General features: G+C 38.2%; 1 protein-coding gene across 3 annotated transcripts in view; it reads left to right on the top strand.

The window, feature by feature from the left end:
• The window catches only part of efr3a (EFR3 homolog A (S. cerevisiae)), a 59,187-nt gene that overhangs the window by 22,236 nt on the left and 11,935 nt on the right, over nucleotides 1-25,016 (top strand). For all 3 annotated transcript variants that reach the window (XM_065266317.1, XM_065266308.2, XM_065266297.2), the window contains 7 exons: nucleotides 230-351; nucleotides 590-739; nucleotides 6,483-6,587; nucleotides 19,239-19,317; nucleotides 20,918-21,053; nucleotides 24,082-24,249; nucleotides 24,352-24,466. In XM_065266317.1, coding sequence (XP_065122389.1) covers nucleotides 230-351; nucleotides 590-739; nucleotides 6,483-6,587; nucleotides 19,239-19,317; nucleotides 20,918-21,053; nucleotides 24,082-24,249; nucleotides 24,352-24,466 — 875 coding nt within the window. The remainder of the gene's footprint in view (nucleotides 1-229; nucleotides 352-589; nucleotides 740-6,482; nucleotides 6,588-19,238; nucleotides 19,318-20,917; nucleotides 21,054-24,081; nucleotides 24,250-24,351; nucleotides 24,467-25,016) is intronic.

Here is a 25,016-nt window from a genome sequence, read left to right on the forward strand (position 1 = left end):
AAACACATTTATATTAGCAGATTTGGCACACAAGTTTTCACTTTTACTCCGTTAATGAGATGTCACACTTCACTGGCTGATATAAGTTACTTCCTCTGTGCAGACGGGGGGAATATCGCCTTCGCATCTCTGCATGGGTGTGTTTTCGAGTCTTTGTATGTGTGAGACAGAAAGCGATTGGGCGTGATTGTCTATGTTTGTCTAACATTGGTGCGTCTTTAAATCCTAGTTTGTGAAGTTTGCAAACATTGAGGAGGACACGCCCTCTTACCACCGGAGATACGACTTTTTCGTCTCGCAGTTCAGTGCCATGTGCCACTCCACACATGAGGACCCCGAAACTCGCAGAAGGTGCGTTTCTGATTATAATATACATGTCATGTTGGGCACCTATTGTTATAAGCGTGATTATATAATTGCAGGTACATTTGGTGTCTTAAAATCATGATTTCCTGATGTCTGATTTGTTCGGTGTCAAACTCTTGTTTTGTTACAAAAACATTGACAAACTTTGCCAACGTGTTTATTTCAAAAGTTAACACATTCGATTCGACGGTGTAATGAGTTTTCGGTTTGTTTCCTGCTGTAGGATCCGTGTGGCAGGAATTAAGGGTCTTCAGGGTGTCGTGAGAAAGACCGTTAATGATGAACTTCAGGCCATCATCTGGGAACCTCAGCACATGGATAAACTCATCCCCTCCATGCTGTTCAACATGCAAGATAATGAGGACTCGGAGAGGTACCTAAATAATCACTGAAATATTTCCTGCTAGGTGATATCTGCTGCTCAATTCATCCTTGATGCATTTTCTTCTGAACCGAGCCCAGAATAACACCACCAAACACGACGAGAGAGATTGGAGATTTTTTATGATAAGAGACGAGTGAAGGTCTATGTGTAGAGGACAATCAAGGATATCTGATTTCTTTAAGGAGGCCTGAGAATAAAGTGTGAATGTGTGTCAGATAAGGGGGCACTGCGTGCACAGAATATTTAAGTATAATTGGCTGTTTGTGTTTGTCAGTTTGGAAACATCAATTGTTCCTCTCCGCCTTATAATCAGGAGATGAAATACGATCGGGTGCATCGATCTGTTATTAAGGTAGAAGACAAAATCCTTGCCTTTTTTTTGATTGACGTTTAAGCCAGTCCGGAATGACACTTGACCTGTAAATGTCACTGCGGACACTCCTTTTAGCATTTTATAATACGTCTGTGGTATTTTCTCTACCAACAGGAATTGTTTCGGAATAGTGAAAGCTTGGTATAAGCACTTCTTATATTATTACCTCCTTATGACAAATCGCTTTGTAAGTCGCTTTGGATAAAAGCACCTGCTAAATGCATTCCTTCACGGCCCCCCAAAGAAAATTTAACATTTTAATTAAACAAAACATATTAAGTTATACAAAGTAGTGCTGTTGGTTAGTAGCCTTATTTTGTTTATGTGTAATTACACAGAATTCATAATAAATGAATATATTTTATAAAATGTCATAAAACTAGGGCCCCCCTGGCACCATCTCGCGGCCCCCCTGGGGGCCCCGGACCCCAGTTTGAGAACCACTGTGCTAAATAGTGGTCGACCGATATGTTTTTATTTTTTTACGACCGATGCCGACATGAAGAAAGCAATAAGGCTGATATAAGGCTGATATTTAAAATATATCAGAATAGTATCTGAAAAAACATACAAAGAATAAGTTAAATTAATTAACATTTATTTTGCATATTTATGCAATATTCTCTTAATTTAAAAAACTTGTAATGAGGTACAAATTGTAATGAGGTTAAATAATTACTGCTTAATTTAATATAAAATGTATAATTTATTACAAAAACAGTATTTAATTCCTTAATATCAACAAATAAATTAAGTTAAGTTACTTTACTGATTAAGAGGTTGTTTCACTTTTTAAAGTTAAAAATACCAAAAGTTAAAGACTAAAAAAGATTTGTGTCCATCACGTTAAGAAGCAAATGATGAATAGTTATCTCACCGTCTTTTAGTAGCTGGCTGTGTGTTTGACTTTGTTCAACTCCGCATGATCCGGTCAGCGTGTAGCACAGGGCTTCTGCTGGATTGATTTGAAAGCATTTGAAGCAGGTTGCTTTCGCGTTGCTCTGGTGACGTACGCAACTGGTCTGTGGGTTGCTGTGTGGGCTTCTGTACTTATCTTGGAACACGATTCTAATGCGCTAACGTGACCCAACCAGAGAATCTGTCGGCCAAACGTCCCCTTCCTGATTTGTTATTTTTTGCATGTTTGTCACACTTTAATGTTTCAGATCACCAAGCAAATTTAAATATTAATCAAAGATAACACAAGTAAACACAACATGCCGTTTTTAAATGAAGGTTTTAATAATGAAATGAAAACAATACACAAACACAAATGCCCCCTGTGTGGAAAATGTGCTTGCACCTAAACCTAATAACTGGTTGGGCCACCCTTAGCAGCAACAACTGCATTCAAGTGTTTGCGATAACTTGCAATGAGTCTGTTACAGCGCTGTAGAGGAATTTTGGTCCACTCATCTTTGCAGAATTGTTGTTATTCAGCCACATTGGAGGGTTTACGAGCATAAACCGCCTTTTTAAGCATTTCAATAGGATTGAGGTCAGGACTTTGACTAGGCTACTCCAAACTCTTCATTTTGATTTTCTTCAGCCATTCAGAGGTGGACTTGCTGGTGTGTTTTGAATCATTGTCCTGCTGGAGAACCCAAGTTCGCTTCAGCTTGAGATCACAAACAGATGGCCGGACATTGTCCTTCAGGATTTTTAGTAGACAGCAGAATTCATGGTTCCGTTTATAGCAAGCAGCAAAACAAGCACTTTTTCACACAGGACCATGTAGGTTTGGATTTTGTTTTCCCTTCATAATAAAAACATTCATTTAAAAATTGCATGTTGTGCTTACAGTGTTATCTTTGATTAATATTTAAATTTGTTTCATTTCTCTCTCTTATTTTTATATATCACTAATCACTTTACCTGTAAAAATGAGATAATGACACTGACCGAATTTTCTCGGCCTGTATTATATATTCATTAAATACATTCACTTCAAATCCGCTAATTCCCACCTCAGGCCTTTCAAGCCCTTTTTACACAGACATTCCGGAAAATACACGGAAAATGCATCCTGGATCGTTCGATTTTTTTTTTTTTTTTTTTCATTCACACTGCCATGATTTGCCAGCATCTGCAAGGTCCCGGAAAGACACATGACCTGTTTAAAGTCCTGCACTATCTTCTACGCAGCGTCTGAAGTTTGCATATTATTTATGCATATTATTTCTCTCTCCAGAAACAACTTGCGTGCATTTTGGTTTATGATAAAACTATAAAGGAGCATGTGACGCCGTTCTATGCTGGTGAATGATGTCAGCTTCAGAGTGGATATTTGACGAGCTCCCTGATCTCTGCTTTAACCCAGTTTTCAGACATTTCTCATCGTGATTGTTAATATGCATTTAAAACCCCCGTTTTGAGGAGCTAAACGATATATCTTGTTGGGATGATGAATTTTTCTCTATTATAAGCTCAAATGAGCACGTGACGCGATATTCTTTTATTCTGCTGAATGATCTCCACTTCAGCGCCGTAAGTGACGAGCTAACTTACCTGATATCTGCTTCAGTCCAGTTTGCTGACATTTCTCATCGTGAATGTTGATCTGCATGTAAATCCCTCATTTTAAAGAGTTGAACCAACTTCATGTTGCCATGACATGCACGTACGGTACTCACTGCGGTGTGCGCGTCATTGTTTATGAGTCTCAGAATATTTATCCGTTTCATGTCTAGTTTGTGACATTTCTCATCATGAATGTTGATATGCATGTAAATCACTCATTTTAAAGAGCTGAACCATACGTTTTGTATCATCACTACGACACGCCCATTACGGCATTGTTTCGGCTTCTTGTTCACACAGAGGGTTTTCCGTGTATCTGACTAGGTCCTCTTTCCGGCAACAATCCCAGAAGATTTACGGGACGTGTTTGCATTCACACAGAAGCTTGTCTGGCAATTTTATGGGTATTTTCTGGGACCAAAGGTCTGTGTGAATGGGGTTTCAGAAATACCGCTTTGCTAGCAAAGTTTGTTTGTTATCTCACCGTCATCATCTTAGGACTTAGTCATCTAATTGCAAAGAAGATGAATTGGATGAAAGACGGCGTGATAATTATCATGATGATAAATAACAAATCTTTACTCCTGTCAAATTTAAAGGCAGATTTTTGCTCCTGGATGAAAATTGTAAAAACCAGACAGTTAATAATGGTTTTAAACTACTTTTTATTCAGAACATGACAAATACAAATACTAAAATCTTGTTTTAATGCATCTGTATTAAATGTAAATCTATTTGTTATTAAATCAACACATTTCTGACACAAAAGCAGCAGACTACTGTCACTAAGACCCAAGACAGACTGCTTTAAGTTTCAATATACTGAGTAACAGCTGTTTATGTTCACTTAAACAAGAAAGAAAACTTAGTTCAGTGATCACGCGTGTGTTATACATATACGAGCTATACATGCTGATAAATGAATGTCAAGAGCGTCACGTTGCAGTGGGAGCGCACATACGCAAACACTATATTCACTGCAGTGGTGGATCTGCTGCTTTTTCTCAGTTTCCTGAATTTGTGAATGTCCTGTAAATATACTTTTAAAGCTGTGCGGACGTGTGCGTGCGCAAGGCGGACGCTGAATGAAAGTACAGTATACTGCACGCACCTGTGTCTGCTGTGTTTGACGAACTCTGTTTGCGTGTCCAACATTACACACAAGAAAATGTTTCCATCCATTTGGATTCTGTGATTCCGTCCGCGTTATCCGCATCGCGAAAATCATAGGTCTCTACTAATAAATGAATAACTTGCCTCATCTTCCACTCCTTCAAGTCTAACTGACACTGTGATTGTAAACCAAGAGCGCGTGCCGCATCCGGAAGTGCTCACGCAACATTATGCACAGTGCGTAAACATTATCGATCACTTATCGAACTGAAATTATCGTTATCGAATTATCGCCCAGCACTACGTGCATCACATTCAAACTTCGGCACGGTGTACATTTTAGGACATCCCTAGACCTCAGCATCAGTATCGGGTAAAACGGCATCGTGCCTTAGACGGTAAGACGTCAGTTCTCAGCAAAACATGGTCAGGGCTAAAGCCTCGCACATCAGACATCGGGCACAACGGCCTCGGACTAAAAGACATCAGGTGAAACGGCGTCAGTACTTACGCTGAGGTCTGAGGATGTCCTAAAATGTACACCGTACTTTGGTCCCTTGTGATTACTTGGACCTGAATACAGCCCGAATGCACAGCAAAAAATTGTCTTGTTTTCAGTAGAAATATCTAAAAATTCTTAAATTAAGATGCTTTTTCTTGATGAGCAAAATGACCCAAGAAAATAAGTCTAGTTTTAAGACAAAAAATATTAAATTTATGTGAATTTGTGCTTAAAACAAGCAAAATGGGGTGAGAAAAAAATCTAAAAAATAAGATTTATTTTTTCTTAAACACTTAATTTAAGCAACATTTTCTCACCCCATTGGCTATTTTTTTTCTCACCCCATTGTTTTAAGCACAAATTCACTTAAAGGAACAGTATGTAGGATTGTGGCCAAAACTGGTATTGCAATAACAAAACTTGTGGCTAAAACTGGTACTGCAATCACCCAACTGGTGGCCAATACACAACATGACAACATAAACATCAGTTGAGGGCTGCAACTCCACTTTTTAAATGACAATATTTTGGCCACACCATTGTTGTCAGTGATGTAAATATTTGAAATAAAGATGATTTCTTAATGTCTAGTGACCATTTTATGATTAATTGATATACATTTCTTACATACTGTTCCTTTAAATTGTATAGTTTTTGTCTACAAAAAGGTCATTCTTAGGTCATTTTGCTCATCAAGAAAATGCATCTCAATTTAAGAATTTTTAGATATTTCTACTGAAAACAAGACAAAACTACTAAGTAAGAAAGAAATTTTTTGCAGTGTGTGGCAGTCACATGGATCACAGCGTGTTGTTCAGTTTCTTCATTTTGATTTATATTTTTCTTCTACAGTATCTATTTATTTATTTATTTTTATTTTGTAGATGATGGCACACTAAACATGTTTGATACGAGACTATTATTGGCTCTGACACACATGCACATGCACACACACAAAGCTGAATTGTGTGTACATACTTGTGTGGTTCAGCTTTTCAAGGTCGTCAGATTCTGTTAATTGCTTTCCAGGGGCTGTGTGTGAGCCGAATGTAAAAAAAGTCTGTATGTGTGAGATCCTAATGCATCATTTAACACAGTTGTGTATTTGATATTAGAATGCCGAGGATGACTGAGGCATCACTATCTGTTCACTACTGTCTAGAGTTTAGAACGTGTATGTGTTGCTGCTTATCTCTCTCGCCCTTTTTCTCTCTCTCTCTTAGGGCTGGAGAGGAAAATCCAGCTGCACTGGCTGAGAGCTGCTTTCGAGAGCTCCTGGGTCGAGCCGCTTACGGCAACATGAACAACGCTGTGCGTCCTGTACTGGTGTAAGTAGCATTTCCGAGATGCCTTCAGCATTGTTTTTTTAAATGTCACTATTGCAACATCAGTGGCTACATCACTATGTCTAGAAGTTATACAAGCAACTATGTTTGATCATGAAAATGCAATAATTGCATGACTTCACTAAGTATTATTTTTCATTATTGGATATAATTGCTATACTATTCCTGCCTAGAAGGTGGCAGGCACACAGAAACAGATGTTTTCAGACAAGCACAGTGTGGCATGAGCCTGTAAGCTCAGGTGTACAGACTTTCAGCCGATCGCCTGCTTCCTCTCACGCTGTGACCATGACGAGATTCGTTCATTTTACTCCTGACTCAAAGCACAAGTACTGTAGCGGGCAGATGGCTCCAGCTTGTGTTAAGGAAACTGCTGTGATCTGAATCCAGCTGTTCTGAGCGTGATTTATGTGTTAAATAGATTACAGATGCAAATATATGTCTCTGTTTACACATTGATTCAGTAGGTGTAATAGACCTTTTTTGGTCGCAGCATATTGACTTTCCACTCCAATTTACACCCGATCTCTCATTCATAATGTTTGCCCTGATTAAACATCATTGGAGGTTATTTTTTCTCTGTTAGCCCTACATAGAGTTCACATCCAGGGAAATCTTAAAGAACACGAAAGTCATTTCCAGGTCATTTGATAAGTGAGGGAATGGTCTAGTTATGTTGTTGCGTTCAGGCATACAGTTGATGCATTTTGATTTAAGATGTATTTTTAATATGTACATTTATTATTTAACTCTTGCCATCAGTACTGCATTTTCAGCCTGTGTATTCATTGGTTTCAAATATACAGAATTGGTACTGGAACACATTTTAAAGGCACACATTTCTGCAGAAAAACTGGTTAAAGAAAAACACCACAATTTTTCAATATTTTACTATGATCATACATAGTAACATATTGAAAAATATAAAATATTGAACAAACATAGTAAAATATTGAAAAACACTGGTGTTTTCCTTTAAAAGTATTTGCAGAAATGACTCAGAAAAAGCTTTGACATCATTTGTTTGCAGTCTTTTGGTTTGTTTTTATTGTACGCTTTGTTTAATGCAAACAGATGTAATAAAAAATGTCCTTTTTGACTGACCCCTAATAATGCATGCGCACCGTCAGCGACTAGCAAAGGCAGAGTGACGCGATCTCGTTCATTTCACTGAAAGCTTGGCAACTTCTAGCAACACCAGAGACGGTGACTGTTGGCAACAGAAAGTGGGCGTGTCTAGCTATGTGATAAAGTTAAACTTTATGCAAATGATGAGTGACTTTTGGGAACGAATACAAATGAGAGGGAAGCAGTAAAGTTCACATTATTCGTAATTTTCACGCTATTGAAAGGTCAATTACTTGTTTGTTTATAATTGTGCCGTCACAAGAACCAACAGGCGCATTACAGTTGCACGATGCATCAATACTTCAAAAGTACCGCGATTCTCTGGAATTAAACCCGTCATTATTCCTAAATGTATTGGTATCGATACTTCTAAAATGATCGTGTTCCAGATTAGTTAGAGACGCATTTCATGTTGGTGTGTGCAACACACGATTCCAGTGCCTCCCTGTGGACGTCTGTGTTTTTTCACCAGGGTGCGCTCTCTTGCCTTCAAGCTTTGTTTATACTCGAGCTTTGGTCCGCAATGCGAGCCTCCGCTGATCGTGCGCGCGTCATAAAGAGATGATCCACGGGTACGGTGCGCGAGCGAGAGGCAGCGTAGCGCTTATTTATATGCTTCTGATACTGTTGTCATTTTCTTTCTGTTTGTTTCACTAAACCGTATCTCTGCTATTTTAAGGAGTACTCAAAATATACTCAATGATTTTTTTTAACTCCTCAAAAGAATGGAGTAATTCAACGGCTAATTCAACATCTCTGAAAACACAACTTTCATAGATAACGTAAATATTTGCGAGCTGCTAAAATAAAGCATACAAAACATCAGCTAAAATTATCTATAGGCTATATGATTATAATCAGAGCATGTGCGTGTTTGTCAGTGATTTATTTATATTAGGTTATTATATTAAAGCATTTAAAAAGCACAGACCTATGCAAAGGAAGTATATTTAGTTTGTGAAACGCCTTGTAAAAATTATCGACTCAAATATAAAGTTAACCACAAATAAGTCAGACATTAAGGTACATGAAACATTAGCCTATATTAATCCATATATCACAGCTTATGCTCATTATTTCCTATTAATTATGGTAATGTTTTGGTTAAGTGAATGTTAGCAGTTATCACTATAACCACTGCATATAGAGATGTTTTTCATATTTTGTTCAGATGTTTCATATATCTGCTATTCATATGTTAATTTATTAGTGTGTTATATTATTAGAATATTGTCCCGGTTTTAAAATAAAGTACAGTAATGAGATTTGAGAGTGTTTCTCCCGTTTCAGGAAAAGTATTGAAAAGTATCGGGAATCGCAATCCTTGACTTTGTATCGGTACCGAAACAATACTTTTGGTACATTACATTTAAATACAGCGAGAGCGATTCAAAAGTCGACTGCTGTGTATGCTTTTGATTTGCTCTCGCTGTATTTTATTGTCGGCCTCATATGAAGTTGACACTCGTCGCCGTGGTTTTTTAAAAACTTTTGCAAGAGAACAAATACAGTTTTTTAGCATATCATCGGTAAGTGAAAACGCTGTCATTTCGCAATAGTTTTTGTCAACATTTAGAAAATAACGCTGAAATTATTTAAAGAGCACCTATTTGTTTGCTAAAAAAACAACTGTTATTTTGTGTATTTGGTAAAATACAATGTGTTTGCGTGGTTTATGGTTAAAAACACATTATTTTCTACATACGGTAAATTTTTGTAGCTCCAACGCACGGATTTGGCCAGCTAATATGTACGTTGTGATTGGCCTGAATACCTCTGATGTCAGCCGGAAATGTGACCCTCCTTACAATGTTTAAAAGATTTGCGCACAATTCAATGCTAACAGGAGCTAACTTACAGGCTGTAAAACCAAAGCGGGAGGAATTATGATGATGTCGGCTTTCCCGGGAAGTAAACTGTTGCCTACAATCCGTGTGTTTGTTTTAGTTCAAGAAAAGAGATTTACATTGGAGACGATAACTCGCGTCATTGTTTACTTTGGGATTTGTACCTTTTGCATATAGTTAACATGTACTAATACACACTTACACACAAAAGGAAATGTAAAATTGTGAATCGAACCATTGGTGCTCTTTAATAGAAATGCAGCTTCTGCTCGTACATTTATATTTATATAATCTAGCATTAGTTATTGTAATGGATCGACTGTCTATTCAATGCTTTCATTTGAAGTGTTTATATTAATATTTCTTGTTTCCTCAGCAAATATTACTATACACTTCAATAAGGTATTTATCTGAGTTTCATGTAAATATTTTGATTAACATTAATTTTGTTTATTTATTGAAACATTGACAACCACAAAATTAGCTATGCTGTCAGCCTATATATTCTGTCTGTCTGCTGTAGTCTATTCAGTGAGGACTAAACATTAGATTCACGGTTGTAAACGAACAGCTTTGACTTTGGCTTCATGTGTAAATGAGCATCAGTTCTGAATGAACCGTCTGACCTGCTCTCCATCGTCAGTCTATTAGCACACAATACAGACACATCTAGCCAAATGCAGCATGCATGTGTTTGCGCATGTGTGTTTGCGCAGGCTCTCAAGCCTCATTAGTGAAACGGTTTTGGCTCATCTCTGTCATTGGCCAATTAGCACCGAGTGAAATCTCTGACATGAGAATCAAAGAACTGCAGTATTGTCGAGTCGACCATGTCTGTAAAGCCGGGTACACTGTGGGTGTTTTGCCACAATGGTGCAATCTCGGGTATTGTAGATGATTTGAGGTTTTATTTTCTATGTAGACTGCAGCGCCCCCTGGCAGTGTGCTGCAGTTCCTACATATGCTCTGAGTCACAGTTTAAATGATTTTTTATTTTAGTATTACATAGTGCTGTGCAGTGTGGCATGCATAAACCATGAGCTGTTTTACTTGTGTCTGGTGCACAATAAATGATCTTACCCTTCTTTTGTCTGTCTGAGATAAATTTTGTGAAGGATTTATTTCGCCGTAGGGTGAAACTGTCTGTAACTGCCTCGCGTGACATGTTCACTGATGGCCGATTAATTGCCTTTGCAATGAATCGTGCCTCGGATGGATTTCTGGCACAGTCATAAATTTTGGGTCTCTGTGTGTCTAGTGAGGAACCAATAGAAGTGAAGATAATATGGGTGAAGGCCATTAAGTTAAAAAAAGAGGGATTAGACATTTCTGTTACATATGATACAGATAAGCTGTTATGACTGTACTATTAAAATGTGCTCTGAAAAATCATTGCAAATTATAGCACAAATTTTAGCACTTGCTTGAGCGCATCAAAATTATTTTAAAATAGATGTGTTGGAGATTATCAGAATGGTTCAACAATGTCATTTGCAACCAAAGATTTGGCTAAGAGGCAGATGAAACAGGGTTTCCCGCAGAAAATTTGGGCCGGGGGCGTGGCAATCAAAGGGGCGTACGCGACGCGTTATGATGAAAATGTTAATATTTTTATTTTAAACACTCAAATAAAACTTAATTTTGAAGAAACTATGACAGAAAATGAACACATACTAGATTTTTAATGAATTAAATGTTTTTACCTCTTACGGGAATAGCTGCGTGATGAACTGAAACTAAAGGGTTAATAAACACAAACTAAAGCAGATGTTGTAGAACGTCTGGCGAACGATGATAGATAGCGCAAAAATTGTAAAAACTGATTATTTCCCACTATTAATTACATTATCTTAAAGGAGTGTAACTACTGTAGCATGTAAATAATGCAAATAAATAACGTGAGTAGAGCGCTCAATTATATCTAATCAACAGGCACGTGAAACCTAGCTAGCAGGTTGCTCAAACAACAAAATAACCAGCTAACTTACTTTGAATTAGCAAGAACTATAGACAAATACAATAACAGGCTTAAATAAACCCAAAACATAAGTCCACTTACAGTTCTCACAGACAACCGTTTTATCAACTGGCTATCCTCCAGACATGACGGACCACGTCTTTATCTCATTTCGGCGTTGTGGGGCGCATGCCCGCTCGCGGTGTGAAGTGCGTCCGCGCTATTCTCCGAGATGCACTTGTTGGCCTTTTTTGCAGCGAATTTTTTTTTTTAACGACCTAGTTAAGGCGGCAGGATTTCTAAGCTTAGACGGGCCGCCTGAACTGAAAAGTGCTGTGGGAAACCCTGGATCACATTTCATGTTTAAAACCATGTGGAAAACGAGATCGCTTCCATTCCCCTCCTTATTTGAGAACGGTCTGGCTGCAGCACTTGCACTCTCAGACTCCTGCGCTTCCTGTGCAATTGACGTTACCTGCACTCTTAGCTGCATGTAACGTCAATTGCAATCGACTTAAATAAACCGGAAACGTTAGTACAGAGGGATACTATTGAATATAAATGACTAAAACGCAAACCTGCAAAACAATGCTGCGTTCCAGATAACCCGTAATAAGGATATTACCCACCTCAACCCAGAAATTACGCCGGTCATTTAACGGTATTTAATACGGTAAACGTGTTGATGTTACTAAATCATTTATCAATTTAATGTTACTAAATACTCTCTTTTTTTTTTAGCTTAATTTAGACGTTATTTGCGGGTTTGAGGTGGGAAATATCCTAAACTCTAATACTGGAACACTATTATTTTGCAGGTTGTCTGAAATACAGGATTTTAATTATCCTTATTCTATAAAAATAAACAAAATGTGTTTCAAATTGTTTCCGTGTTGTAGGTTGTGTTAATTGCACGACAATCTGTTACAGTTAACTTACTGTATAACAGCTAGAATAATGATTATCAAGGGTATTAAAGAGTCTGAACAGCAACAAAAATGTACCTTCAAATTAAAAAAACAACAACAACATGATCCAAAAGTATTTATTTTTTAAAAACTATTATAGCATTAGCAAGTAGAACCTGAAACGTTTAAAGTGCCCATATTATGAAAAACTCACTTTTTCTGGGTTTTGGGGTGTTATTTTGTGTCTCTGATGCTCCCACACGCATACAAACTTGGAAAAAAATCCATCCATGCTGTTTTGAGTGAGATACAGGTTTCTGAATGTCCTCTGCCTTGAGTCTCAGATTGCGCCAGTTAAAACTCAGCTCCGTTGTGACGTAACAAACCGTTTCGTCACATTCAGTTTGAATTTTCCGCCCACCACCCCACTCGCAGGTCTCCACCCACCAGGTAACTAGAGAGCATAGAGCAGTCACTTGAATGAGACCCTCTGTGCTGTTATCATGTCTCACGGAAATAACAGCGCTATTTGGATATTATGGATTATACTCCCACCTACTTTTAAAAACAAAGTTTTAACGCGTGATTATTGGAACCCGGAGTAATCTTATATACAGTGTGTTACGACGCAAACAGTCCTCAGATTGTAGGCGATAAGACCTTCATGCGAAATCTGATGTAAACAACAGACTATGTATCTATATTTCACGGATTATAAGCATTTGTGGACAAAAATGGTCATTGGATGTATTTTATTGGACTTTCATGGATCATTCACACATCTGAAACAGACTGGATTCGATTCGCGATCGCGTTGTTTCATCACAAAAGGTAAGAAGTCACGTTGTATTTTGCATGTTGTCATCTTCTGTCACAAAATACTACATTTATGATGCTAGAGAGAGGGATACTATTGAATATAAATGACTAAAACGCAAACCTGCAAAACAATGCTGCGTTCCAGATAACCCGTAATAAGGATATTACCCACCTCAACCCAGAAATTACGCCGGTCATTTAACGGTATTTAATACGTTAAACGTGTTGATGTTACTAAATCATTTATCAATTTAATGTTACTAAATACTCTCTTTTTTTTTAGCTTAATTTAGACGTTATTTGCGGGTTTGAGGTGGGAAATATCCTAAACTCTAATACTGGAACACTATTATTTTGCAGGTTGTCTCTGACGAGGCGAGCCTCTAATAACTTTACGGTCCGCATAGATATATACACGGTCCGGACCTCCCGCTAGCTTCTAGCAATTAGCACGCGGTCCACAAGCAGTATACATCCCCCGCCGGGTCTTAATTTCTGTAATTTGCGAAAATAATGCGTTTGAAAATGTTTATAACGGGAATATGTTAGTATTGTCCAGGGAAAACGAGTGTATTGTTCAGACTGCTACATCACAATTTACGCTGGAATCTTTGTGTGTCTTGATGTGTTTGACACACCGAGACAGGGCCTTACCGCCCCGGCTTTTCTGACGAGGCTAACCCCCGAGCCTCTTATAACTTTACAGTCCGGACCTCCCGCTAGCTTCTAGCAATTAGCACGCGGTCTACAAGAAGTATACATCCCCCGCCGGGTCTTAATTTTGTGTAATTTGCGAAAATAATGCGTTTGAAAATGTTTTATAATGGGAATATGTTAGCATTGTCCAGGGAAAACGAGTTTGTTGTTGTGACTGCTAACGTAACATCACAATTTACTCAGGAATCATTGTGTGTCATGAGTTTCTTCTCCTGTAGTGTACTTATTAGTGATACTTTTTTGTATGATTTGTCTGTTGGCAACATAAACCGTTAATAATAATAATATATAAAATAATAACACAGTATGGTCTGTACTGCTCACAATACCACTGAGCATGCGCACGATCAAATGACGTTAGTAGTGGGGTGTGATCAAAGGAGCAGCAGCTCATAAATATGTAAGACTAGCTCAAAACGGCACAATCTGAACTGCCCTGAAACAGAGGCTACTAGAGATGGGTAACAATCTTTTCCTACAAGCTATTTCGAGCAAACAACTTTTGAAACATGCTTTATGGAACTCATACACCTATATAACTTGTGGAAAAGCAGTCATAAGATGGGCACTTTAAAGCAGGGCTTAAAAACGAAAAAAATTATCAATCGTTTCACTCTGAGCAGAATCGATATTTTAACGTTTCCGTTTTTGCGTTCCTCATTGAACATTTACGTTCCCAAAACGGTTTACTTAGAAAAAATACCGGTTAATAACGTTATTTTAATTCAGGCTATACTTTAACAAATGCATGCATCCAGACTAATTTTCACACAAAAATAATAACATAACACATGATATAACTAAACTTCAACATTTCATTAATTGTTAAAACCACAAAAGAAATACCTGCATTCACTTCAAGTATAAACAGCTGAAAAAACGACCCGTTTTCAACCATGTCTTTTTCTGGTTGAACCCGCAGCATACTCTGCTGGATGTTTATGTTAAATGTGCCTCTGTAAGTTACCTCAGTGATTCCCGGCTACTGTTCTTCTCCCCCACATCCTTCAATATTGCATACAGACTTGTTAAGACAGCGTGTCGCAAGAAAAATAATAACGAAAAGGAATTTCTTGGTGGCGACCCATCTAAAAAGTTATTGACAGTGGTATAAGTCCCCTGGCTTTTTTGAGTTACAGTTTGCATCTTCATATTTCCAAGCAAGTTTTAACTTAAACATACCCTTGAACATTTGATGGGTAGCTTTGTGGTTATTTAAGACAAATGCTATCGGGCCGGAGACTCGATGACTGCTGCGCGGGCATTTCACTCACGCTATGTGTCAAAGTCACTCACGCTTGATGCGTCAAAGTCACATGTTGTACTGTTCAAATCATGATTGGTCACTGATAAGTACAATATTAAAGAAAACGATAAAATAACGTTATTAACCGGTTAATGGTAATTTTAAATAAACGTTTCTGTTCAGAACGATTAAAATTGATTTTGTTTTCGTTTTCGTTTTTGTTCCTGTTAAAATTTCGTTCGTTTCCGGTTTTCGTTTTCGTTCCTTGAACCGGTTCAGAGCCCTGCTTTAAAGTAATAAAAAATAAAAATTACACTATGTATTCTCATCAACTTGAGATTTAACTCTAAATATGTGACCCGTCACGGAAACCAGGGACACAAGTCGGCAGCACAAGTTTCGAGAAAATGAGAAACAAAGTTTTTTTTTCAAAATTTTTGATTTTCGTTTTATTGAAGAATCTGTTAGTTGAGATCACGAAGAAGTCTCTCCATGTTTGAGATAGCAGTTGTTGTATATTTAAAAGCGTACATTTTGCGTTTGAAATAGGCTTGTTTTTCCTGAGATTCTAGCGTGCAGCGGGGGGGCGTCATTGTCTGTGTGTATATTTACATACTGTATAAGCTTTTGTTTTCGCCTCCGCCCCCAAAGGGAACAGCGTGACTACTAAATAAGGATAGTTCACCCAAAAATGAAAATAATGTAATTAATGACTCACCTGTATGTCGTTCTAAACTCGGAAGACCTCCGTTCATCTTCGGAACACAGTTTAAGATGTTTTATCGTTAGATTTAGTCCGAGAGCTTTCCCCTTCATTGAAAATCTATGTATGGTTTCCATGTCCAGAAAGTTAATAAAAACATCATCAAAGTAGTCCATGTGACATCAGTGGGTCAGTAAGATTGTGTTGATGCATCGAAAATACAGTTTGGTCCAAAAATAGCAGAATTACGACTTTATTCAGCATTGTCTTCTCTTCCGGCTCGAGCGTGAAGTCACGTGACTGTAGTGACGCGGCTGCCCTGTTCCTCAGACATGTTTGCTAAGTTTTTTTTTTTTTTTTCAAACGTTTAGCCTGCGTCTCCCCAGACTGTAAAGCTCGGGCGCACAAAACAAAAGAAAAATAAAAGAAGCTGGGGCGGAACAAATAACAGTCAGCCGCATAGTACGTCAGCCGCGTCACTGACTTTATGCGGTGCCGCAGTCGGATGACGTCAAAGTACCGCGAGAGCTCTTCAAGAAATCTTACGGAGTAGTTTAATTTCGACTCGCTCTCGCGGTACTTTGACGTCATCTCTATGTCAGTTCTTGCAGCGCAGCATGAGTCCAAACACACAGAAGTTACACAGATATCGTTGTATTCTTCATATCATTGGCTACATGTTTTGTCTATCAATATTTTCCATGAAGTCATTGGCTGATGGAGGAACGAGCGGGCCATTGGTAACATCTCTAAAGGATGTCACGTTTTCGACGGCGCTGTTTGGATGATCTATTATACTACTTCCCTATTTTAAATACAAACTTTGAAGGCGGGTTCATGTGTTTAACGGAGTGTAAGCTCATATACCCTTACATGTTACATGTCTTCAGATTGTATATTATATTGTATTACCAGACATTCATGCGAAATCTGATGTAAACAATCTATATTTCACGGATTATACGCATTTGTGGACAAAAATGGTCATTGGATAATCTGAAACAGACTGGATTCGACTTGTGATCCCCACAAAGGTAAAAAGAGTCATGTTTATTTTTGCATGTTGTCATTTGGTCATAAAATACTACATATGATGCTAGAACATCTCAAAACGGCTTTACTGGGATTATGGCTTAGCTAAATGAGATGTAAATGAGCCCTATTGTCTCCCCCAGCTGGAAAGAAGAGTCCCTTTCGTCTCGATTTTCTTGGTTTGAGTATTTCTGAGTTCCTATATTCAAATGGCCACAACTTCTCCAAATCTTATCAGATTTCCATGTGTTACACATCGTTGGAAAGCTTAGAAACTGCACTTTCAGAATCTGTGAATAACACTTGTGTCCCTACTTTCCGTGACTGGTCACATATAAGATACCATCATAAAATGTTAAAACATAAAAAAAGTATTACATTTACGGTAAGATTGAGGTTGTACTTTCTCATGTGCGTATTCCACTCGTCCGCATAAAATGGCAAAAGCCTGTCGAGTGCAAGTGACGTCACTTGCACAGGAAGCGCGGTAGTCTGAGAGTGCAAGTAGTGACGTCACTTGCACAGACTAGTGCTGCAGCCAGATGCTCTTGCCTTATTTCCAATCCGCCTTTGATGCTATTCTGAAAAAAGTTGTGTGTGCACTGTGTCACTTTCTATGTGACCGCGCTTGCCGTGCGGCTTCATTCAAAATAATTTATTGGAGCGCACAAAAGATGCGAAATGTGAATCGTCCCTAATGCTGCATACACACCAAACGCGAAGCATCATGACCCTTACTCTAGATTACTCGCTGGATTTAAGTTCGTGTATATATATATATATATATATATATAATTATTTTTTTTACATACAATATTGCTGAAGTATCAATGCACATACATAATCCAAAAAGTGACCAACTAAATATTAAAGAGCACCTATTGTCGGATTCACATTTTTTGATTTCCTTTGGTGTGTAAGTGTATTAGTACGTTAACGATATGCAAAAGGTGCAAACCCCAAAGTAAACGATGACGCGAGTTATCGTCTCCAACATAAATCTCTTTTCTTGGACTACAACAAACACACGGATTGTAGGCAACAGTTTACTTCCTGGGATTGGTGATGTTAACGAGACCGACATTATCATAATTCCTCCCGCTTAAACTCACAGCCTGTAAGTTAATTCCTGTTAGCATTGCATTGTGAACGAATCTTTCAAACATGGTAAGGAGCGTCACATTTCCGGATGACGTCAGAGCTATTCAGGCCAATCACAACGTACAGATTAGCTGGCCAATCAGGTACACAGAACTTTTCAAATCCGTGCGTTTAAGAAGAGAATAAAATCTGGAGCTACAAAAATGTACGGTATCTGGAAAAGAATAAACTATAAACGACGCGAACACATTGTATTATACCAAAAAACACAAAATTACTTTGTTTTTTAGCAATGAAATAGGTGCTCTTTAAAATAAAACAATATTTTCTCTTCCCATCTCTCTCTTTCTCTGTCCTCTTTTTTATGAAATTGTTCGCTGTGTCCTTGTGGCTCTGTGTAAATTAAACTTGTATGTGTACAGTGGCGTGTGTGAGATTTTAGGGAAACATTGAGCTCTGGGGCATATATCTGTACTTCTGATGAAACGTAAGGCTGCTGTTGGTGGAGACAGACAGGGAGAGAGGGTTTTTTTTGGGTGCTGGGGGATTTCAGGCGTACTAAAAATAGCTTTGTTCGGATGGGGGACGAGATCAGATTGACGTTACCATGGTGACTGCAGGAAGGGAGATGATGGTGGCGTAGAGGTTTAGAAACGAGGACAGATAAAGGTGTGGAGAGACAGGATTTGTGTCACAGCGCAGGAATGCTCAAGTTTTTCGCACCACTGCCGCTGTCAAGTGAGGTGGCTGCACCCGATATAACCATTGACTCCTCTGTTAGCATGGACTCCAGTTATAAAATCACTGACTGTGAATGTGACTTCACACCTGAGCAGACAGGACTCAAGCCTTTGTAGCTTAGATTGATGGATGCTGTCTGCTCTAAGTGTCATTTATTTATTAGGAAGCGGCGCTCGCTGTGTAGTGAAATCAAACTTTGATGCTCTTAATCTCATAGTGAGTTTGAGTTTTGACTCATGACAGCAGGTATGGAAATGCACTAAAGCCACCCATAATACCCTAGTATCGTGGTTGAGAGTTTTATTTATTTTGTTTAATTGCAGATTTCATGCTAGACTCCATTTTGTATTATATGCTTCTAAATATTTTAATTGTTTAATGAAACATTGTGTCAAGTAAGAGAGGTTCTAATAACCTGACCTGTTTTCCTATAGGCATCTAGACAACCATGGCCTGTGGGACCCAACCGATTTCGCCGTTCCCTGCTTCAGGATTATCATGTACTCGATACAGGTAAAATAACATAATTACTTTGTGTTAATCCTCTATGGTTAAATGGTAATACTATGGAAGGCTGGAGAGGCCATGTAATATTATTATTTTATCTTGCTTGTTTTCTCATGATCACGACATAACAAAAGATGTGTTCTTTGTCATGTGGTTAAAGCTCAGTAAAACGTGTTGTTCTGTTTGGACGCAACAAAAGCATATTTAGCGAAATTAGCATGCATGAACAAATTAGATTTTACTTGGATCAAACAAATCACAGTTATAAAAATTACACTGACCATCAAAAGGCACATTGAAGAGGCGGCAAGCGTGGGTGATTTACATGTTAAGTCAATGCAAAGACGCGATTAGGCATCCTGGGGCAAAAGGCAAGGATGTGTTCTGGACGAATTAAGTGTTGCCGCGGCAAACGCGCGAGTTGAAAAATCTGAACTTCGGCAGATTTCCATGGCACGTTTCGCGCGGCACGAATGGGGCAGAAGGCGCGTCGCGAGCTGCGCAAATTGAGCGTTGTCGCAGGAAACGCGCGAGTTGAAAAATCTGAACTTCGACGGATTTCCGCGCCGCGTTAACCAATAAGGACCTTGCTGTCGTAATGACGTGATTACAGGAACCGAGCAGAGTCTTAGCGGAGTCTCAGCAGAGTCGCAGAAGCCCCTCCCATGACGCGAATTTCCGCGTGAATGTCTTGAATGACTAGATTTTCACGCGCGAATGAAGCGAGTAAACTCAAAGGTTCAAGAATCCCACTACGTGCGAGTTGCGCGTTTTTGCCACCTCTTACGCGGGTGGTGTAAACGCAGTATAAGAATGCATTACTTTGCACTTGTATAGTTTTTTTATTTTAAAATGATAAAAGCAATAAACAAAGGCTATATTGCAATGTTAAGAAATTCATGTTTTCTTTCATTCAGATATGTAAATCAACATGTATAAATTGCTATTAGTTAAATAATGGTGAGATAATCAAGAATCGAATCGGACTGATAAAATGAATCGTTAAATTAATCGATGCATTGAAAAAATAATCGCCAGATTAATCATTTAAAAATAATTGTTTATTCCAGCCCTACTTCCAATAAAATTTTCCGATTTGGTCCTTTAAGGTGATTGTTATCAGGCTGATATATGTTTATGTTCAATTGTTGATTTTTGTGATAAGTATCATTTTAGCTAGTAATTTGATGCTATAGAAATGGGGCGTGTCAACATGATTGACATTTGTGATAGACAGCTTCCCTGAGCGGACCCTCAGAGCTGTGTTAATTCACACCGACAAAATTTAGTTGTATTTATCTTACCTTATTTTGGTAAAACCGGTCAAATTAGATGTTCAAGGGGTGTGGTTGAATTGGGCGTGTGAGCTTTTTGGCGGAAGTTTGATACTGCGGCTCTGCCTCATGACTCCACAAGACGATTTTCTTCTGCACATGCTCCAAACTGACATTTTTGCGTAACATGGCAGCGCCCATGGTCGGACATTTTGCCTTTGATTCATTACAAAGTCGTGTCGTCTACATTTACAGTCTTTACAGTTTTACAGTCACTAGAGATGGTCCCTAAATTCACGAACAGCAATCGTTGAGTGTGTTTTGTGTTTCAGGCCCAGCATTCTCACCACGTGATCCAGCAAGTGTTGTCTCACCTTGACACCCACAGTAAGAACACTCCACGTGTGAGGGCAGGTATCGTTCAGGTGCTGCTGGAGACGGTTGCCATAGCAGCCAAAGGCTCTATTGGTAAGATTGAGTAGAACCTTTTAACTCAAGCATCTCTATTATTATTGATAATACTTTCAAATGAACTCTTGTGCATAACTTTGCTGAACTTTTGTTTTCCCTATACCTTCATCTTTTTGTCATTCTGTCTGTTTCTGTGTATGTGTGTGTAAATGATCATTGAACTGATGCTAAAAATAACCATTTTCTGTTTTCATTTGACTTGTCTTCGATTTTTCTCTCCTACCCCTCTTTTATTTCTCCATTTTTCTGCAGCTTTTTCATATTTTCCTATAAAATCTGTTTTCTTACACAGGTCATATTTCTCCTAGCGAAAACAATGCTTACACATTTCTCAGCCCTGTCTTTTCACCACCCAATTTATGGTTGGGTACGTTAACAAATGGCTCTCACCCATTCAAAGTCTTCAGCAGCTCTGTGTATTTTGAACTAATCCTCTGTTTAAGGTCCTGTTATGAGATATTTATTATAAAGAGTGTGTATTTGATGAGCGGCTGGAGGTTTTGTGGGTTTGCTATGTAGAATAACTACAACACCCCCTAGAAGTCTAGAATCTGTAGTTCCTGCTTTTTATCTGGTTCACCTTATATGTTTTAAATATGACCCTGCACAAACATGTAACCAAGCATAATGCAAAAAGCCATTAAAGGGATAGTTCGGCCAAAAACGATATTGAACCCATGATTTACTCACCCCCAAGCTGTCCGAGTTGCATATGTCCATTGTTTTTCAGACAAACACATTTTCGGATATTTTAGAAAATATTTTAGATCTTTCAGTTGATTAAATGTAATGTTATGGGGTCCACCCATAGACCACGACCTTCAAGTCCAAAAAAAGTGCGTCCATCCTTTACAAATTAAATCCAAACGGCTCCAGGATGATAAACAAAGGTCTTCTGAGGTTAATCCGCGCGGTGTTGTTGTAAAAAATATCCATATTTAAAACTTTATAAACTAAAATAAATACCTTCCGGTAGCGCCACCATCTTAGTCGCGTCCACATTCAGGATGAGAGCTTACGCAGCTTACGGAGGCTACTCTGCTGCTGCTCTGTGCCCCCGCCCTCCGAATTTGTCATACGTCACTAAGAAAAGTGCGTACACTACGCTAATACTCTCTCCTGAATACAGAGGAGTCTAAGATGGCGGCGCTACCGGAAGGTATTTATTTTCGTTAATAAAGTTTTAAATATGGATATTTCTACAACAACACCGCGCAGATTACCCTCAGAAGACCTTTGTTTATCATCCTGGAGCCGTTTGGATTTATTTTGTGAAGGATGGACGCACTTTTTTTGGACTTGAAGGTCGTGGACCCTGTAACATTACATTTAATCAACTGAAAGATCTAAAACATTTTCTAAAATATCCGAAAATGTGTTTGTCTGAAAAACGATGGAAATATGCAACTCGGACAGCTTGGGGGTGAGTAAATCATGGGTTTTATATCGTTTTTGGCCGAACTATCCCTTTAAGGAAATTAGGTGGTTGAGTGTGGCTTGTAATATAATGTATTTTAATAACTTCACACATCACATGAAAATAATGTTATAAACAATGATTAAACAACATGTAACACCCTAATGTACGCAACTGGTAACAAATGTAAGAAAAAAAAAATTATTTAAACAAAATATCATCAAATGTAAAGGGTCACACAGGGAATTATGGGCAAGTACATTTACAGTTGTTCACCGTAAACTTTACAGTAAAAACTATTTTGTCGCGTAAATGTATACATTCTCATGTTAATTTTACAGATTTCCCTGTAAAATAACTTTTACAGTACTTTCAAAAACAGTACATTTTACATTATTTTACAATAAAATTTAATATAATGTTTTTATCTTAATTCACAATATCTAAAGGTGTTTTACAGTTTCCCACCTAAAAGTTTCTACTGTAGCTTTTTTATTATTTTCCTGTTAAAATCACGAACATATATTTTTGAGTGTTCTGTGAAGATTTTACAAATAACTTACTGTATCTGTGAGCTTCATTATTTTTTTTGAATTTTTGAATGTTTTTTTGAACATAATCTTAAATCAAAAACGCAAATCTCCTTCCCTCCTCGAAACAATCTCTATTTAGTCCGGAAAAAGAATTGCAACGATTAGCAAATAGCAACATGACCTAACTTACAACGATCCAATCAATTCTTGATGGACGAATTCAAGTACCGCCCTACTTTTTTCTCATTTCAGAGACCGTTTTACTCAAATACAAGTCACGAAGGGGGAATAATACAGTCCCTCCAGAAAAATGTATTGTATGATTCAATGCATAATCAGCCAAAGTCTGCATATTTATGCGGGGGCCACATTTTTTAATTATGCCGCAATTTCGCCGCATAAATTGCAGATTTCTGCTCACAAAATATGCGGGGCTTGCATGATTTCATAATCCCCACATTTTCGTAGCAAAAAGTCATGCATTTACTTCACACATGCGCCGCCATGTCCCCTGTTGTCATGGGAAGTGACGTAATTACGTGACGTGAACATCAATGAATAGCTGCAAAAAATAATTTCACGCAGTTTTGCAAGGTTTTTTTTGGCAATATAATTGCATAAATATCCTGCATATTCCATTGCATTTTTTAAGAAAATGTGCCGCAAGATCAAGGATTTTTGCTTGCAACAAACTCTGCGTTTTTTTCTGGAAGGGCTGATAAGACAATTGCTACATCCATTTTATTGCGACTCTTAAGCATAAGGGATTTATCAAATAATTTCATATTATAAACTTTCACAGTCAGTCTACTTTCATACATGTTTGCTGTTTAATATTCATGAGAGAGGAGGTTTACAATGAGCTATCGGTGTAGGCGTGGCTTCCCAAAGCAACACCACAATAAAAGCGCTTTGGTTGATAAAATCTGTCTGTTGACGAGGCCTGAAACTCGATTAACACAGAAGGGGTTAGGTTAGGATGCTGTGTTGCGTACATAAACCATGAGATGACACAAGTCTGTGTTCGTAGTGACTGTGTGTTGTTGTCTTTTCTGATGTGTATGCGTGTTTTCAGGTCCCACAGTGCTGGAGGTGTTTAACACCCTACTGAAGCATCTCCGAATGAGTGTGGATTTTGAACTAGGCGACAGTTCCCGCAGGAACTCGGCGAGCAGTCAGTCCTCCTCTCGCACGAAAGAGAGCGAGGAGCGCATTGTTCAGAATGCCATCATACAAACCATAGGTTAGGCAAAGATCATATTTACCCTGTTACCCGTGGTCTAAGCTGCTGTGACATTTAACTGAACAAATACAATAGTATTGATTTATTTGTGTGTGTGTGTAGGTTTCTTTGGAGGAAATCTTCCGGATTATCAGAGAGCAGAAGTCATGATGTTCATTATGGGGAAAGTTCCTGTGTATGGCACGCCCTGCCACACATTGGACACTGTCAAGATCGGGTACGACTATTTCGATTTGGTCAATTCTATCCAAAGCGACTTACAGGGGGTTCAGGGTCATACATTTTATGAGTTTTCCATTAAAAAAGATCCTATGATCTTTGTGTTGCTGACATTAACTAAACTTGTTCAATGCATACAATATTTTTTATTTTTTTCACAACTATGCAAAAAAGCTTTTTGGTATGAATCAACACTTGCATACAGAAGATATAAGCATTTAAAGTGAACAGTTTAGCATGTGTGCTTAAAAAGTCTAGAATTTTTATAATATTATTCTACACTACATTTTGGATATGATGAAAAAATTTACTTATATGCCACTAAAACACTCTTTTATCAATAACTATCTGGAAAAACATCATACATTTCCAATAATCCGGGAGATCGTCTTTTGGCAGGATAAACAAAACGCTCAACCTTGTGCAACAATGTAAACAGTCCGTGTTACAACTAACCCCGTGTTAGTTTTTGCCCTGCACACCCCTACCTTATGGAATCACTTGAATTTTGAGTGGTAATTGCTGGTTTTCAATTTGGGATGCAGACA

This window comes from Paramisgurnus dabryanus, chromosome 6, assembly GCF_030506205.2.
Source record: "Paramisgurnus dabryanus chromosome 6, PD_genome_1.1, whole genome shotgun sequence".
Taxonomy (NCBI): domain Eukaryota; kingdom Metazoa; phylum Chordata; class Actinopteri; order Cypriniformes; family Cobitidae; genus Paramisgurnus; species Paramisgurnus dabryanus.